The sequence below is a fragment of the Hypanus sabinus genome, chromosome 23, assembly GCF_030144855.1.
Source record: "Hypanus sabinus isolate sHypSab1 chromosome 23, sHypSab1.hap1, whole genome shotgun sequence".
In the NCBI taxonomy this organism is placed as follows: domain Eukaryota; kingdom Metazoa; phylum Chordata; class Chondrichthyes; order Myliobatiformes; family Dasyatidae; genus Hypanus; species Hypanus sabinus.
In genome coordinates, this window is record NC_082728.1 from 63,597,881 (window position 1) to 63,616,520 (window position 18,640).

At 39.3% G+C, this 18,640-nt stretch overlaps 1 protein-coding gene across 5 annotated transcripts in view; it reads right to left on the reverse strand.

Moving 5' to 3' along the window:
- The window catches only part of eme1 (essential meiotic structure-specific endonuclease 1), a 54,257-nt gene that overhangs the window by 15,650 nt on the left and 19,967 nt on the right, over positions 1 to 18,640 (reverse strand). For 4 of the 5 annotated variants that reach the window (XM_059949004.1, XM_059949003.1, XM_059949005.1 and 1 more), the window contains exons 3-6: positions 9,548 to 9,687; positions 8,433 to 8,522; positions 4,831 to 4,952; positions 126 to 243 (exon numbers count right to left, since the gene is read on the reverse strand). In XM_059949004.1, the coding sequence (XP_059804987.1) occupies positions 126 to 243; positions 4,831 to 4,952; positions 8,433 to 8,522; positions 9,548 to 9,687 (470 nt within the window). The remainder of the gene's footprint in view (positions 1 to 125; positions 244 to 4,830; positions 4,953 to 8,432; positions 8,523 to 9,547; positions 9,688 to 18,640) is intronic. The other variant, XM_059949007.1, reaches the window with a different exon arrangement.

Sequence of the window (18,640 nt, forward strand, 5' to 3'; positions counted from 1 at the left end):
AGCAATTGCAGTATTTTACTTCCTGATGATGATGAACTTCAATTGATGCTCTTTTGAGCTACTATAAGGGAAATATTTCAGTGGAAACTAAGCAACCTTCAACCCCGAATTCAGAGAATACTCACTAATTCTACATCCATTCGTGATATGGGAGATATATTATGCTCACAGCTTTGTTTGTCTTGTCCATTTCTGGCAGTAGTATGCACGTGTCTCTTCTGTGACTTCTGCTTCTTCTGTAGACTACAGAAAATAAATCATTAAAACCACACTTCTTTTGTTGTTCACACTTGCAAAAATGTTAGCAATAATCAGCAGCCCTCTTGGAATTCTCAGAATGAATTCCAAAGGATAACTTTTCAGGAGGTGGTATAAATCCTGATAATCATCTTCACTATCAACATCACTTAATTGCAAACTTCTAACTATGCCTTGTACATTCTTATCCAAATCCTTTATATTGTTGACAAATAGCAAAGGGATCAGCACCAATGGGGGCATCACCAGTCACAGACTTCCAATCTGAAAGGCAACCTTCCACAATCTTCTTCCTACCATCAAGTCAATTCCATACTGAACCAGCCAGCTTTCCGCAGATTTCTTGCCAGCTAACTTTCTAGTGGCCCACCATGTGGAACCTTATCAAAGGTTTTACTGAAGTCCTTATAGACCACGTCTACCATACTGCCATCATCAACCTTCTTGAAGTAGCAATACTTCAGAAAACACAATCAAATTAATCAGACATGATTGCCCACACACACAAACCATGCTATCTCTAATCAACTCATCTTTCCAAATTCTTGTATATATTATTCATTTGTGTCCCCTCTATAACATGCCCAACACAGATGTTACGCTTACTGGTCTCTTAGCTTTCAGATTTGACTTCGCAGCCTTTTTAAAGACACAAATTAGCTACCCTCCAGCCTGCTGGCACTTCACCCATCACTAATAAAGATCACAACCATGGCACTTCTCGGATATACCTGATCTATTTTCATACTTTGAGACATCAAATACTTCTGCAGTAATGCAGACCATCCCCAAGGCATTTATCTACTTGATGGTCCTAACTTTTCATGGCCTTCTCCATGTTAAAAATAGAGGAGAAATATTCATCAAGGACCTTGCCCATCTGCTGAAGCTCCATACAAAGATGTCCACTTTGATTTTTGAGGGACCCTGGTCTCATTTTAATTATGTTTTCCCCTAATAAAGTTTGAAAATCTCTTTGGATACTTCTTAATCTTGTATATCATATCCCCTTTTTGCCCTTCGATTTCTTTCTTGAGTATACTCCTGCTTTTCCTACAAGCCTCCTGAAATTCACTTGCCAGCTCTCTTTACCTGAGCTACACCCCCTTGACCAAAGCCTCAATATTCCTTGTCATCCAACGTGTTGTTAACACAACCATTACTATAAATCTTTCTACATCAGGTTAAATGGGGAAAAAATTAACTGTGCCAAAAATCTTCCACAGGTGATTTATTTACTTGGAAATACAGCAGGTAACAGTCCCTTCCACCCCAATGAGCCTGTGCCACTTAATTATACAATGGGACTAATTAACCTATGGCTTTGGAATGTGGGAAGAAACTGAAGCGTCCGGAGGAAATACACTCATCACAGGGAGAACGTACAAACTTCTTATAGGCATGGCAGAATTGAAACCAAGTCACTGGCGCCACAATGATGTTATGCTAACTGCTAAGCTACTGTTAAATTGTTGCTGTCATGTTCTAGTAGAATGCATATCCATCTACTTCCTCCACCTAAACCATTATTGTCTTGGGACTCAAGTGGTTTCTTTCCTCATTACCTCAAGACAACATCCAATTTTTTCCACGTACTTTGTTTTTTTTTAAATTTCTATCTTTGTGACATCCTGGATTACCTGTGTAATCAACACAATCTATTTACGGAGTTAAAAGGTGACATTTAGATAATTTACTGCACATCCAAAACAGAACATCAAACAGCTTCACTTTTGACGAAGAACTTTAAAACCAGTCATTGTAACCTATCATGGTGGGCTGAAGGCTCCTTGTACAAACCTCAGGAAGTGGTTCTTTCAAACTACATCATGACCACAGCAGAAGCAGCATCTAGAGCAGGCATGGGCAAACTACGGCCCGCGGGCCATATGTGGCCCGTTAAGCTTTTTAATCCAGCCCGCAGAACTTGATGAAATTATATTAATAAACCTTGTTAACGTTTTCTCCCTGCAATTCTGGCGTTTTCCCAATAGATGACGCACTCTATATACATTGACCTTTGTTGAGGTGCAGCGTATTACTCCACATTTGTGCTTTACTTTGTGACCTTGTGGCGACCCATTTCCAAGCACATCCGAACCGGCTCACAATTGCCAGCGTTCCGGCTAAGAGAGATAGCCTGCGGGGATTTGCGAGCACAGAGCTCCGCATACCGGCGCGCTCTCCCTGCTTTGTCATTCTGCGGGTCGTTGTTGAGTTTTGGCACAGGGGACAATTGAATAAGAAGGAGCAGGACAAGTAGACCTGCATCTCCTACCGTTTTTGAAATAAAGACAGTCAGGAGGAGAGTGATGATGATAATATTTTGAAGGATAACAGAATTTTCAGTGCTTTAAAATAATAACTGTTACTATTAAAAAATGCTGTATTTTATTCATTTAATTTTCAGTGTTTTAAAAGTCATTTCAATAAATAGCTAAATACCATGGGACTTCAAAGACAGATATTTTGTTGTTATGCATTTGTTCATTTTCAATTGAAATTAAAGCACATGTTTTCTACATATCCCATGATATTTTATTTTCTCTTATGAGGTGTATTACCAAAACACTCCGTCCATCTGCTCCTGGTCCGGCCCCCCTGTCAAATTTTAGAACCCTTTGTGGCCCACAAGTCAAAAAGTTTGCCCACCCCTGATCTAGAGGCATGCCCAGTATGTATTATATTTTCTTAGGAAATGCCAGAGTTTGCAGCTAACATGTACATTTCTTTTTATTCATTCATTTTCAGGCCTGGTAGATGTTTTAGTAACCATTCTCAAGCGCTGTTCAGGAGGTGGAGAGGAGCAGTTCTTTTGTTGTTCTGCACTGCACTGCACTGCTGTTGGGGAGTGATACACAGAAAGAGCATTCTGATTTGAAGGACTGGCAATATATTTCCAGGCAAACAGTGTAATTTGGATGTTCTCATCCTTATTGCTATGAGAGGTCACATGAGGTGGGAGAAGCCTTTGGAGTGACATGAGTGAGGCAATGAAGTGTTTTGCAGATGGTAACCACTACAGCCACTGATGGTGAAGGAATCAATGTTTAGGATGGTTGATGGAGTGCTGAACAAGTGGGCTACAATGTCCTGGATGAAGTCTGGCTTCTTTGGGAGTTGTTGATACTGAAATTACCCACACAGCTGGAGAGTATTCCAGTATATTCTTGATTTGACCTTTGCAAATGGTGAAAAATCTTTCCGGTGTCAGTAATGAGGCACTTAGTGCAGCAAAGTAAGCCTTCTGACCTGCACTTGTAGGTCAAATTGATGTGGATAGCGGGAACTCAGCAACAGTAATGCCACTGAATGACAAGAATAGGCAGTTGTACTCTCTCCTACTGGAGATGGTCACTCCTGTGGCATCTGAGGTGTCACCAGTGTCTCATAAAGCCTTAGCTTGCATTCTAGACGTCTGAAATGAATGTTATCATTGCACTTGTCTTGCTGATCTCTGACTCAACCTGCTTATTAACATTTAGGGAATCCTGCATGAGGATTCCCAAGTCCATTTGCACCTCAGATCTTTGAACTTTCTCTCCATTTATATCTTCTACCAAAATGCATGACCATACGTTTCTCAACACAGTATTGTATCTGCAACTTCTTTGCCCATTCTCCCAATCTAAATCCTTCTACAGCCTCTCAGCTTCTTCAACACCACCTGCCCCTTCCCATATCTTTGTGTTGTCCACAAACCCATCAATTCTGTTATCCAAATCATTGACATACAACGTAAAAAGCGGTCCCAATACAGACTCCTGTAGAACACCACTAGTCAACAGTAGCCAACCAGAAAAGGCTCCCTTTATCCTCACTCATTGGCTCCTGCCAATCAGCCAATGCTCTATCTATGCTAGTACCTTTCCTGTTAATCTTGTCAAAGGCCTTCTGAAAATCCAAGTACACAGTTTCTCCTTTGTCTATTCTGCTTGTTTTTGCTTCAAATAATTGCAACAAATTTGTCAGGTTAGATTTTCTCTTTTGGAAATCATGCTGACTATGGCCTATTTTATCATGTGCCTCCAAGTACCCCAAAATCACATCTTTAACATCTTCCCAACCAGAGGTCAGAATAACTGGACTACAATTTCCTTCCTTCTGCCTCCCTCCCTTCTTGAAGAGTGGAGTGACATTTGCAATTTTCAAGTCCTTTGGAATCATGCCTGAATCTATTGATTCTTGAAAGATCATTACAAATGCCTCCATAATCTCTTCAGCCACACCTATCTCATGGAAGCTCATCAACTTCAGTCTTAACACTATTCACTGATGCTACACGAGGTCAAACTTAGTCTTTATGTTACCCATTAACTGCCATAATTGAGGAAAGTCTTTGAAGACCACAACAGGTTACGTGCAGCCCAAGGCATCAAGGCCTGCAGATTTTGTAGAGCATATTTAATTTCTCTACTTAGCAACTTTAAACCAATTATCATTTTAATTATTGCTTGAATTGTGCACAGATATGTGACTGTAGCCCTAACAGACATTTTCTGCTCTATAGTGCCTGTATTTGCAATCAAAAGTAATGAGTTAAGTAAGCACTATACAATACAAAAATCTAACCTGAAGTGCTTTTCCAGATCGACAATGACCAAACATGGAACTCTCCCTGCACATTGCTGAAGAATGTTAACGGCAAAAATTTCTAACGTCTCCTGGCCTTCAGTAGCGGCCCCTTCCAATTCCTAGATAGAAAAACATAAATTACACACTGGAACCTGGAAGAATTTGCAAGTTTAGTGTATTAATGCAGTAAGTATATAACACAAACAGGTGCTTTGGCCCTTGATGTTATACTGACCTAATTAAACTAGTATTTAAATGCCTAACTATATCTATGCTTCTACCTAAACAAAATCCATATCCATCTATTCTCTGCATATTGGTGTGCATCCTGGTAAACCTCTTATATACCAACTCCATAGCCTCAACATCCTTTGTATAATGTAATGACCAGAGGTGAATGTAATACTCCAGATGTGGCCTAACTAGAGTTTTATAAAACTGCAGCATAATTTTGTGACTCTTGAACTCAGTGCTTCGACTAATAAAGGCAAGCATGTCATAAGCTATCAACCCATGCAGGAAGCATGGTTATAGACCTGAAAATCCCACTGTACACCTTTTAATTACATATAATTTTACCTCTGTTTTATTCCATCAGATTCTTGGAATTTAATGAGCTAGAATCAAATCTAAGCTCCTACATTCTTAAAGGACCATACAGAAATTTTTGCCAGCTTCATTAACTAGGAATTATTTACAAACTAAAATGGTTCTTTCTCCACAAATGCTGCCTATCAAGTTCAATGTTTCCAGCTTTTTCTCTTGATATAAATATTTTAAGAGCTATTGTTTATGGCTGAACTAGCTGATTTTGAATACAAAACTGTAGAGAAGACAACCTCAGCTTAAATTTTATTAAATGTTTGGCGATTTTGTGGATACAGGAAAGAAGCACGGATGGTAGTTTGCCTCCCAGGTGCCAGGGTCCAGGATGTTTCTGATCACGTCCAAGATATCCTGAAGTGGGAAGAACAGCCAGAAGTCATGGTACATATTAGTACCAAGGGAAGAGGTCCTGAAAGCAAACTACAGGGAGTTAGGAAGGAAGTTGAGAAGCAGGACCACAAAGATAGTAATCTCGGGATTACTGCCTGTGCCACGCGACAGTGAGTATAACAACAGAGTGAGGTGGAGGATAAATGTGAAGCTGAGGGATTGGAGCAGGGGGCAGGGATTAAGATTTCTGGATCACTGGAACCTCTTTTGGGGAAGGAGTGACCTGTACAAAAAAGATGGGTTGCACTTGAATATCCTGGCAGGGTGGTTTGCTAAGGCTGTTGGGAAGAGTTTAAACTAGGATTGCCGGGGGGGTGGGAACCAAACTGAAGAGATGGAGGAAGAGGCGGATGGCTCACAAATAGAGAAAACTTACAGAGTGTGCAAGAGGGAAGATAGGCAAGTGACCAAGAAAGGACGCACAAGAAAGGATGGTTTGAGATATGTCTATTTTAATGCAAGGAGAATTACGGGAAAAGTGGATGAGCTTAGGGCGTGGATCAGTACTTGGAGTTAGTATGTTGTGCCATTACAGAGACTTGGATAGCTCAGAGGCAGGAATAGTTACTTCGAGTGCTAGACTTTAGATGTTTCAGAAAGGACAAGGAGAGAGGCTAAAGAAGTGGGGGCATGGCACTGTTGATCAGAGATAGAGTCACGGCCGTAGAAAAGGAGGAAGGCATGGAGGGATTGCCTATTGCCTATGGAGTCTCTGTGGGTGGAAATTAGGAACAGGAAGGGGTCGATAATTCTACTGGGAGTTTTGTTTTTATAGATAGGCCACCCAATAGTAACAGGGACGTCGAGGAGCAGATAGGGAGACAGATTCTGTAAAGGTGTAATAATAACAGGGTTGTCGTGTTGGGAGATTTTAATTTTGCAAATATTGATTGGCATGTCCCGAGAGCGAGTGGTTTAGATGGGGTGGAGTTCGTTAGGTGTGTGCAGGAAGGTTTCTTGACACAATATGTAGATAAACTTAGTAGAAGAGGAGAGGCTGTACTTGATCTGGGATTAGGAAGTGAACCTGGTCAGGTGTCTCAGTGGGTGAGCATTTTGGAGATAGTGATCACAATTCTATCTCCTTTACCATAGTATTGGAGAGGGATAGGAACAGACAAGTTAGGAAAGCATTTAATTGGAGTAAGGGGAAATAGGCTATCAGACAGGAATTTGGAAGCATAAATTGGAAACAGATGTTCTCAGGGAAATGTATGGAAGAAATGTGGCAAATGTTCAGGGATATTTGTGTGTTCTCAATAGATATGTTCCAATGAGACAGGGTATGATAGAGGAACTGTTGTGTACAAAGACTGTAAATCTAGTCAAGAAGAAGAGCTTACGAAAGGTTCAAAGAGCTAGGTAATGATAGAGAGCTAGAAGATTATAAGGCTAGCAGAAAGGAGCTTAAGAAAGAAATTAGATGAGCCAGAAGGGGCCACGAGAAGGCCTTGGCGGACAGGATTAAGGAAAACCCCAAGGCATTCTACAAGTATGTTAAGAGCAAGAGGGTAAGGCATGAGAGAATAGGACCAATCAAATGTGACAGAGGAAAAGTGTGTATGGAATCGGAGAAGATAGTAGAGGTACTTAATGAGTACTTTGCTTCAGTATTCACTATGGAAAAGGACCTTGGCGATTGTAGGGATGATTTATAGTGGACTGAAAAGCTTGAGCATGTAGATATTAAGAAAGAGGATGTGCAAGAGCTTTAGGAAAGCATCAAGTTGGATAAGTCACCGGGACTGGCCACTGTGGGAAGCGAGGGAGGAGACTGCTGAGCCTCTGGTGATGATCTTTGCATCAGCAATGGGGACGGGAGAGGTTCTGGAGGGTTGCAGATGTTGTTCCATTATTCAAGAAAGGGAGTAGAGATAGCCCAGGAAATTATAGACCAGTGAGTCTTACTTCAGCGCAGGTTGACTCTGTGGTTAAGAAAGCATATGGTGCATTGGCCTTCATCAATCATGGGATTGAGTTCAGGAGCCAAGAGGTAATGTTGCAGCTACATAGGACCCTGGTCAGACCCCCCTCACAACAGGAAGGATGTGGAAGCCATAGAAAGTGTGCAGAGGAGATTTACAAGGACGTTGCCTGGATTGGGGAGCATGCCTTATGAGAATAGGTTGAGTGAACTTGGCCTTTTTTCCTTGGAGTGACGGAGGATGAGAGGAGACCTGATAGAGGTGTATAGGATGATGAGAGGCATTGATCGTGTGGATAGTCAGAGGCTTTTTCCCAGGGCTGAAGTGGCTAGCATGAGAGGGCACAGTTTTAAGGTGCTTGGAAGTAGGTACAGAGGAGATATCAGGGGTAAGTTGTTTTTTTTAATATAACGCAGAGTGGTGAGTGCATGGAATGAGCTGCCGGCAACGGCAGTGGAGGAAGATATGATAGAGTCTTTTAAGAGATTTCTGGACAGGTATATGGAGCTCAGAAAAATAGAGGGCTAGGGGTAAGCCTAGGTAGCCTAGGGTAAGGACATGTTCGGCAGTTTGGTGGGCTGAAGGGTCTGTATTGTGCTATAGGTTTTCTACGTTTCTATGTTTCCAAGATTAGTCTGTTCAAATACAATAAAAAATTAAAATCTGAAGTAAATTTACCTGTTTATAGACATGAACCATTGACACAAACTCCTCTGGTGGAATGTGAATTATAACATGAAGCTCATCTATCCAGTCAGTTACTTCATTCTGCAAAAAAAACAGACAGCAGGACGTTTTGGGCTACCATTGCAGAAGTCTGGTTAATATGTAAAGTCAGACTTTGCTACCATGGTTCAAGTAAAGTTATTTATTTAATTAATAGAGAAAAGGTGAAAAGTACAAACTAAACCATTTGAAAGTTGATTTGACCTTTCAAAGCTTTAAAACCTCAATAAGAGTTGAAAAGCAATTTGTATAGATTGTGTAGGAAAGAATAGCTTATGGAAAGTTGCACAAAGAAATGAGTGAGAAAAGCAAGGGGTGGAGGGGAAAGGGGTGGGGGGTGAGAGGGGCAGGAGGGAGGAATAGAGGGGTACATGTGGTGGTGTGAGAGAGGCGGCCAAGGAATAGAAAGTTGTTAAATTGGTCAATTGCACGTGTGGTGACACAACTGTAGGAAGGAAGTGACTGGACCAGTGCTGCTTTTGGGGGGGGGGGGGGGGGCGGGCAGTGTCAAGATATAACATTAAGAGTTTGTTCAGGGTAGGAGTATCTGCTGAGAGTTATGAGTGAGATGAGGCTTGTTTCAAATATAAAAGATCTGAGATGGTCCTGACAGTGCAGAAGTGAAATAGGTTTCCTCTTGTTAAAGAATACAGAACCATCACAAAAAAAGGATCAAACTTTAAAATAGAAGAGGCATTTTTTTCCTCTCAGGGATGTATAAATCTTCAGCCTGCTTCTTCAAGTGGCTATTGAAGCAGTCGATAACTTCTAATGCAGAGATAGATAGCTAGTTGATAAATAAGGCAGGGAAAGGTTACCATGAGTGAACATGAATTGGAGTTAAGGTTACTCCAATCATGGTAGATCAGATCTACCCTGATCTAGTTATGTGGCAGACTAGGTTTGAGGGATTGAATGTTCATAGTTCTCAGTCAACTATAATGTTCATGTTAATTCTGAACATAATAGAGATTGATTGGAAATCTAGTGTAATAAAGCTATGCTTTTTCGCATGCTAAATTTTCCACACTACTAGTTTATAAAACAAACATAGGATTATCACATACCATCTGCTGCTCAACAACATAAGACTGTCTTCTCCTCCAGACCACACTGTGTGGAATTGTCTGATTTTCTATCACACAGCTAACCTCCATAGCTTGCAGGGTACTTAACAGTTGACCCGCTCCTTCTATCTGTAACAATCCTGCGAAAGTGAAATATAAAAAAAATTTTGCTTATGTGTGCAGTGGGATTCATTGCACTATCTTATATTTCAAAAACAATATAAATTAATAAGATATATTCCCAAATAACTTTTGAAATTCCGTGATTGTTATAGGACCAGGCAGATGGTCTTGTTCATACGCTAATGATAGGTTAAAAAGGCAGCAATACCACCGGATTAAATTATTTCAAGCTAGAATATAACTCCAACATTTTGTTGCAGGATGACATGGCAACTAGAAGATGCAAAGTATTAGAAGATTAGCAATCATGGAATCAAATTGTCACAAATCAAGAAAAAAAGAGTTTAGGGGTGCCATTGAAGGCAGTTGAGAATTTTGTGTGCAAGGATGTATTCAGCAAAATGCATTAAGTCAGAAAGAATTCTAGAAAATTCATCAATGTAGTATGCTTGTGTGGCACTGTTGCACAATATGCTGAAAATGAGATATCCATGGTAGAGCCAACATACAATAGCTCATTGAAAACATGGAGCTATATTAGAAAGGAAGGAAAGAAAAAGTCAGAACACCGAATCATGGGGCTCATAAGCACTGAGTACTGGGTGATAATAATTGTAAAAAAGTAGAAATGGTTGGCTACATCGGAAATATTGATGCTCTTGATTCCACAAGAGATAGATCAGTGCACAAGATCCAATTCTCCTGAGTGCATTAGGTTTAAAGGTATACTGTTTGCTTTGAAGTTTGCTCCATCCAAACCAGCAGAAATAGGCTTTGCTAATATTGCAAAAAGTAATGCTGGAACATTTGGAACCGAAGCCATTGTTGATTGCAGAACAATTTTAAGTTTCATAAGCAAAATCAAAAGGAAGAGAAGTCTACTTCAGTGTATCTGGCCAAAATGAAGTGCTTGTCTGAACATTGTTAGTTTGGTAATGGTTTTAATGATGCACGGTGAGGCCATTTAGTTTGTGGAATCTTACAGAAGAGAATTCAAAAACGGCTCCTAACTGAAGCACTAATTACATTTAAAATAGCAGTTGAAATTCCTGTATCAATGGAATCTAAACAGAAACTGGTCTGGCCGAACTAATCGTGCTACTGTTGTAGCAAGGACTCAAATACAGCAGACCGACACAGGATTAAAGAAGAAACTTGCAGAAAATGCAATAAAGTAGGACACATACAAACATAAATGGACACACAGAAAAGATAAAAAGTCAAGTTGCAGTTTTAAAAAGAACACTAATCTGCATGCTGTTGATGAAAATCGGATTATGATGAAAGTGGCACAGGAATGGCTAGCCTTGAGGTTTACAATGTGAAAACTAACAATATGCAAGCAATATGGCTTAAGCCAGAGGTGAATGGCAGAAAAAGAATCAAAATGGAATAGGACACTGGTTCGGCTCTTTCAGTCATTACAAAAAATGGGCAGAGGCACTTCAAAGATACTAAACTTAAGCCTGCAGATATCCAACTAAGAACTTATGTGGGAATGACATTCTTAACAGTGAAATACAATAACCAACAAGCCACATTGAGTTCGTATGCAATAAAAACAGGACCAGCATTGTGGGGGCATGATTGGCTAAGACAACTATAACTTGATTGGAGGTCCATCCATCATTTCTTGATGATCCATCAAGTCTCATCCCCTATAATAAAGTCAACTGAAAGCGAATTAAGAAAGGTACTGGATGATGCCACAGCTGTCTCCATGCTGAACACCATGAATCGTTGTCCAACAGAGGACAAACAGGTGTTGACGCCAATCTCTGTGCCTCTGGTTGGAAAGCATTTTAGACTAAGGAAGGACTATGCTGCTTGGAGGAAGTGTGAAAGTGATGAAAGCAGTGGTACGACTACAACAGAATTTGTAGGCAACATATCTGAGGAAGCTTCTGATATATTAATCAGACAGTTATCTCCAAAATGTGGCTTGGTTTTAAGCTGGAAGAGAGTTTAAGAAGCTTCAGGAAAGTTGCACGCATTCGGCTCTTGTGAGTATAGAGAACCAGAAATGACTAAGCATGCATGAACAAGTGGGAGACAAAAAACTGCTTGCAGAAGTAGATGCAAAGACCAAAGCCCAGCTGGATGAAAAAGCCAAAAAGAAAAAAGTAAATGGAGATACGAAAACAGAGGATTCATCAGATGCTGCGATGAAAACAAGAGATCAGATCATAATGGGAGCAATAGGATAATAAGTGAATACTCCAGTGAACTAAAAGAAGAACAAGGAAGAAGAAAGGTGTCCAGAGATGTCAAAATGACTTCCTGCGGTCCCAGAGTCAAATCCTACAACACCACGACAGAGGTTCTAAAACCTGAAATGCTTTCACAACCACGCCAAGCAGAGTGATCCTCCTGGTCAGGAAAGATGTTATTCTATAAGAGTAAGAAATCCTCCAGAGCGACTAAATCTTTAGAACTGAATGGGTCAATTAAAATAATTGACTATGATGAGGATGTTTGCATATAGTAGCTGTGTTATATAGTATACCATGTATATAGTTGAGATGCTTTCAACATTGAGTTAGAGATTTATGGTTAAGCAGGAAGGAGTATTGTGTATTTAGTAATTTGACAATATTTGAGTAATCTTGCTTATACAGTATATTGTATGATTAGGCACTTTAGTTTGTTTTGTTACAAACCAGCAACAATAGATGTCGAACGGAGTCAGGAAATTATTGAAAAACAATGAAAATGGTTTCTGGTGATGTCATCATCAAGAATGGCAACTTAAGTCACTAGCTCCTCCGGAAAAACGCGTATTAAGCCCCACTAACCCATCACAGTATTTTTCGAAAAATATTTGAACTGAAAAGAGGGGCAAGAATGGAGAAAAAAGAATGAAAATAAAAAAAGTGACACTGCGGCCGAGAGCAGTGCAGCGAGAAGCTCTCCTACCCGACCGTGTGCTAGTGAGACGGACGCTGGGCCTCGTTCAGGCGAAGCGGCAAATATGATCAAAATTCTGAAAGAGATAAGGGAATTCCAGAAAAATATAAAGCAGTAGCTACATGATATCAAGTCAGAGTTCACCAACGTCAATCAAAAAATAGTGGTGGCAGAGACCCGAATTGAGAAGGTGGAAAATTGCATTCAAAACCTGGAACGAATATTGAGTAAGATGATAAAAATATTAAATCACTAAGAAGGTAAACTGCTTGACCTGGAGGGAAGATCATAGTGGAAAAATATCAGAATATACAATGTTCCCGAAGGAGCGGAGGGCTTGTCTATGACGGAGTTTGTTGGAGAGTTGCTGTGGGACGCGCTGGAGCTTCCCTCGACTATGGAGCTGGAAATTGAGAGAGCGCATCATGCGCTCGTCTTGAAGCCTACCCAAGATAAGCCATGCTCAATAATAATAAAATTCCTTTGGTACAGCACCAAGGCGGAGATTCTATGAAGTGCCTGGGGTAAAAAGCGTGTGTTTTTAGACAACAAATTAATATATTTCGACCAAGATTACCCTCCTGCAGAAATGTAAAGGATACTCTGAAGTAAAGCGAGTACTAAAGCAAGAAAGGATTAGATTTCCAACCGTACCCTGCTAAACTTTGAGTGTTTTATGAAGACGGGACACGGTTATACCAGACAGTGGAAGAGGCGACGACAGACATGAAGGCCAGAGGGTTGCCCGTCAGCGTGATCAAACCGAGGGAAAGCCTGGCAGAGGAATTATCCCACTCCGCTTGGGAAATAGTACGAGAATCGAGAAGGCAGAAGACGGGAGGAGGCCAAGAGAAGTATATCAGGAAGAGACCGGGAGTTTTCCAAAGACAGTCCTCACCCCCTCCAGAAGAGCCATAAGGTTTGGCTAACTTTAAAAATGTTGAGAAGCTAAATGGAAGCAAAAGTACATGGTGATATACTTATCTTGAGAAATACTTATTATAATGTGGATTTTATATTACTTAGTTGTTATTCTTTATTCACTCACTTACTCATTTTCCCCCACCAAAATGAGTATATATGTGTATGTATGTATGTAGTGTGTGTGTGTTTACATACATATATATATATATATATACACGTATACACACACACATATATATAGGAGTACACAGGGAAATCTTTTCTGTATAACGGATTTGTTCACTGACTTTTATGAATACTGCAATGGGGGCCATCAACTCACAAATAGGAGGGGTTATCCCCCACAGCTAGATATTTCCTCTAGCTCAACGCAGGGTCATCTACCAGAGACCTCAGCCTTGGAATCACACGTTCGTTACCATTTGTGTTATTATTTATGTTATTTGTTCGGGGAGTAGATCGATTAAGTTTTATTCTAATTTCAATGATACATTGACAGATAAATACAGATGGCTAAAGACAAGGTAAAATTAATTTCTTTTAATGTCAATGGGCTATTAAATCCAATCAAACTTAAGAGAATTTTATCCAAAATGAAAAAAGAACAAGCCCATGTAGTATATTTACAGGAAACTATTTTAAGTGATAATGATATGCGGGGGAGACTTAAATTTACAATTACAACCAAACTTGGACTCTTCCAATAGAAAAACCTATGAAACAAAATCCTTACATAAGAAAGTTAATACAGTTTTTGAGGATGTTGGTTTAATTGATATATGGAGGGACCTTTCCCCCGACAGAAGGGATTACACTCATTATTCTGCTCCCCATTCTGTATACACAAGAATAGACTATTTCATAGCATTTGGAAAAGACAAAGACAAAATAAACACCTGTGGAATTGGGACAATAGATGTAAATGAGCATGCACCTATATATTTATCTGTTGATTTTAACCTATAACCAAAGAATACTATTTGGAAACTAAATTCAAGTCTGCTCAATGATCCGTACTTTAAGGAATAAATTAAAAAAGAAATTGGTCTCTACTTAGAATTTAATGATAATGGAGAGGTTTCACCTCCCACTGTATGGGATACTCTGAAGGTTGTCTTAAGAGGGAAAATTATAGCGATATCTTCATTATAAGAAAAAAATAAGGAATAAAACATTAGAGGAATTACAAAATAGGGTGAAGGAACTAGAGAAAAAACACAAATTGAATTTGGCACAGGATACATGAGGGGAAATTAAAAAAATTAGGAATGAAATTAATATTTTGGCTACACAAGAAATCAGGAAAAAATATAATGTTTCTGAAACAGAGACATTATGAAAGTGGATCAAAATCTATGAAAATACTGGCATGGAAACTGAAAAAAATAGATAGCAGAAAATGCAATTCATAGGGACCCAAGAACGAAAATGATAAAAATTAAGCTAAGTGAAATTCAAGAAGCTTTTGAAGCGTTTTACAAAACTCTATATTCCAAAGCTCCAGGGGGAAGCATAACCCAAATTGACACCACCTTGAGTTCTCTAGAGTTACCTAGTTTAAGCAAAGAACAAAATAGAACGATGACTGCTGACATAACTGAAGTTGAATTAAAAGCTGCAATTAGTAGGCTTAAATTAAGCAAGTAACCAGGATCAGATGGGTATACTACAGAATGGTACAAAGAATTTAAAAATTAGTTAATTCCTGTTTTACTCCCCACACTGAACTGGGCTCTAAAAAAGGCACAAATGCCACCCAGTTGGAAGGAAGCAATAATCTCAGCTATACCGAAAGAAGGCAAGGATAAAATGGAATGCGGGTCATTTAGACCAATATCCGTTCTTAATATAGATTATATATTATTTACCTCCATCATGGCCAAATTAGAGGAGTTTCTACCCATACTGATACATAACGATCAGACAGGTTTTATACGACAACGCCAAACACAAGACAATATACGAAGGACACTTCACATTGTGGGGATCATATACAAAAAAATAAAATTGAAGCAATAGTGATAAGCGTGGACGCTGAAGAATTTTCTTTACAGAGTTTTACATAGATTTGGTTTCCAAGACACAATTATTAAAACTATACAGACACTATATAACAACCCTACTGCTAGGATTAAAATCAATGGATATTTATCAAATAGTCTTACCCCAGAAAGGGGTACGAGACAGGGTTGTGCATGGTCACCGCTACTCTTTGCATTATATCTGGAACCATTAGCTCAATACATCAGACAAAATGATATCAGGGGAATTACTATTAAAGCGACAGAGCATAAATTGGCTTGTTAAGCGGATGACATTTTGATCTATCTAGGGCAACCAACATACTCTTTACCTAAATTGATGCAATCCTTTGAACAATATGGTCAATTATCAGGATACAAGATCAACATAGATAAAACCCAATTACTTTCATATTACTATAGCCCACCAAGAGAAATTGAAAGTAGATATCCCTGGGCATGGCAAACAGAGTATTTCAAGTTTTTCTTTCAAAAGATTTTGCAAAGTTATCAGAATGTAATTATCAGCCTTTATACAAAAAAATTAAGGAGAATATGGCAAGATGGAACCTGATTCCTTTTTTCAGTTTCAGTTCAAGGATTGAGTCTATTAAAATGAATATACTGCCCAGACTGTTATATCTCTTTCAGGCCCTACCAATAGAGATTAATCAAAATCAATTCAATGAATGAAACAACATGTTATCAAGGTATAGTTAGCAAGGTAAAAGGCCTAGAGTTGGTCTCAAACCTTTGCAATTAACAAAGGAAAACGGGGAACGGGGCCTACCTTCTCTTAGAGATTATTATTTTGCAGCACAGTTGAGAGCTGTGATATGTTAGTGCAACCTATCATATGACATTCAATGGAAAAACATTGAGGAGTGGGTACTTCCCATCCCCATACAAGGAATTTTGGCTGATAACAACCTGCAAAGGTCCATAAATACTATTGATAAGCCATGGGTGAAATTGACTCTTAAAATATGGAAAACTACTATAAAAGAATATAATCTAGAGGGAGATATTGCACTTCTTTAATGGTGTGCATAAGACTCTGATTTTACGCCGAATAAACTGGATGCTAGATTTAAGGAGTGGACAGCTAAAGGAATAACAATTCTTTGCAACATAATGAAAGAAGGAGTACTGTTCAGTTTTGAAATGCTTACAGAGAAACACTTATTAGAAAAACAAGATTTTTTTAAATCGGTATTTACAAATGCGACAATATGTTAATGAGACACTTAAAAATGTAACCAAGGCAAGTATAACGGTAGTAGTGTAGCGGTGTGCTACACACAGTGCTGGAATAACGACACACAGATGGTGAGTTGCAGTTGCGTAAAAGGTTTATTCAAACTTCGCGGCCTCGCTTTTAAGCCTTTCCATTTCCGCCGTCCCCGGGCGGGAATGCTGTAGAGGGCGCATATTCACAGTCCCTTCCTGCGCACAGGCTCTCCCCCTTGCTGGTGAAGAAGGCCTGGCGCCCTTTTTGGGGCTGGCCTGCGCCATTTTGTGAGCCGGTTTGAGTGCGCTGGAAAGTGGGTCACCACAGTAGAATCATTTCAAGCATGTATAAGGGGTTGTCAAATCTTAAAACACATTCGACTTCATACATTAAAACAAAATGGGAGAAGGAAGGAGGGATAATTATATCTGAGGAAGAATGGACAATAATATGGAGGTATCAATGGAAGTGTACCAGTTCACAGAAATGGAGGGAGTTTGGATGAAAAAAACTTGATAAGATATTTTATTACACCCTCTCAAAAATCCCATTATGATGGTAACCCCCGTGTGCTGGAGGAATTGTGGAAATCAAAATGCAAATCATCATCATATTTTTTGTTACTGCCCTGTTATCAAAAACTATTGGAGGGGGATACACAATGCCCTACAAGACATCTTTAAATGTGAAATACCCTTAGAAAGTAAGACCATTTATTTTGGGATATACCTCAAGAATGGTTGAAACGAGTTAAATATTTAATGAATATACTGTTGGTGGCTGGCAAAAAGACTCTTACTAGGAAATGGTTATCACAGGAGAGTCCAACTTTAAATGCATGGATGAAAATTACAATGGACATTTACAAAATGGAGAAGATAACAGCATCTGTTAATCATAAGCTGGAACAATTTGATTCATAATGGGAAAAATGGTTTAACTACATAATGCCTCATAGGTCTGATTTTATTCTCACAAATCAATGAATATGTTGTTAAAAAAAAAGATCACTCCCTAGTTGTACATTGTTTTTTCCTTTTGCTTGTTTTTTCTTTCCACTCTTTTCTATAAGTATATACCTCAGATTAATACTTTGTGGAGATTTGTGATATATATGATTATTTGATATATATGTACAATGTCTGAAATACATTTTATGGAAATGTTTGTTTGATGATGAACTTCAATAAAAAAAATTACAAAAAAAACAATGAAATATATTAACACTCGTGCAGAACCATAGAAAATTAAACAAGTGATTAACTTAAACAGAAGTTAACAGTGCTATGCGCCTACAGCTCCCAAGTAGTTTAAACTTAGAAACAATTCTTAACAAAGTCTTACTCCAGCACAGTCTTAGAATGGCAGTTTCAGTGATTCACGGGGTAGTTGAGAGGAGAGATTCAAAATGTGGCAAAGAGGTGATTCTCAAAGAAACGGGGATTCAAAATACAGCAGAGAAGCGATCTTGGAGATACACAATGCAGTGGAGAAGCGATCTCACTGAGGAAAAGACACAGTTACCGAAGTTTGCAGCAGCGCAGAGTACCTTTCTTGAAGTCCACGGGGATAAACAAAGAAGCAGTTGCGGCTACTCCCAGCCGTGACGTAATGTTCTAAAGAATCTCTGTAGAGTCCATAAAGAGCGAGATTTCACAACATAACTGACAGGAACTGTCCCTTTCGCAGGGGTTGTTTCCCTTTCACCGGAATGGCCACCGCACAACACCCACGTATGGATTTCACGAAATGTCAGTCACAATTCGAAATGCACAGCATGCTGCCGACTAACCCACTCCTTTTGGGTTTGTTACAATCTTCACTCTCACTCTCTTTTCCCTGACTCCTGTCCATGCGACTGCGACTCCTTCCAACTCGACTCCCTGC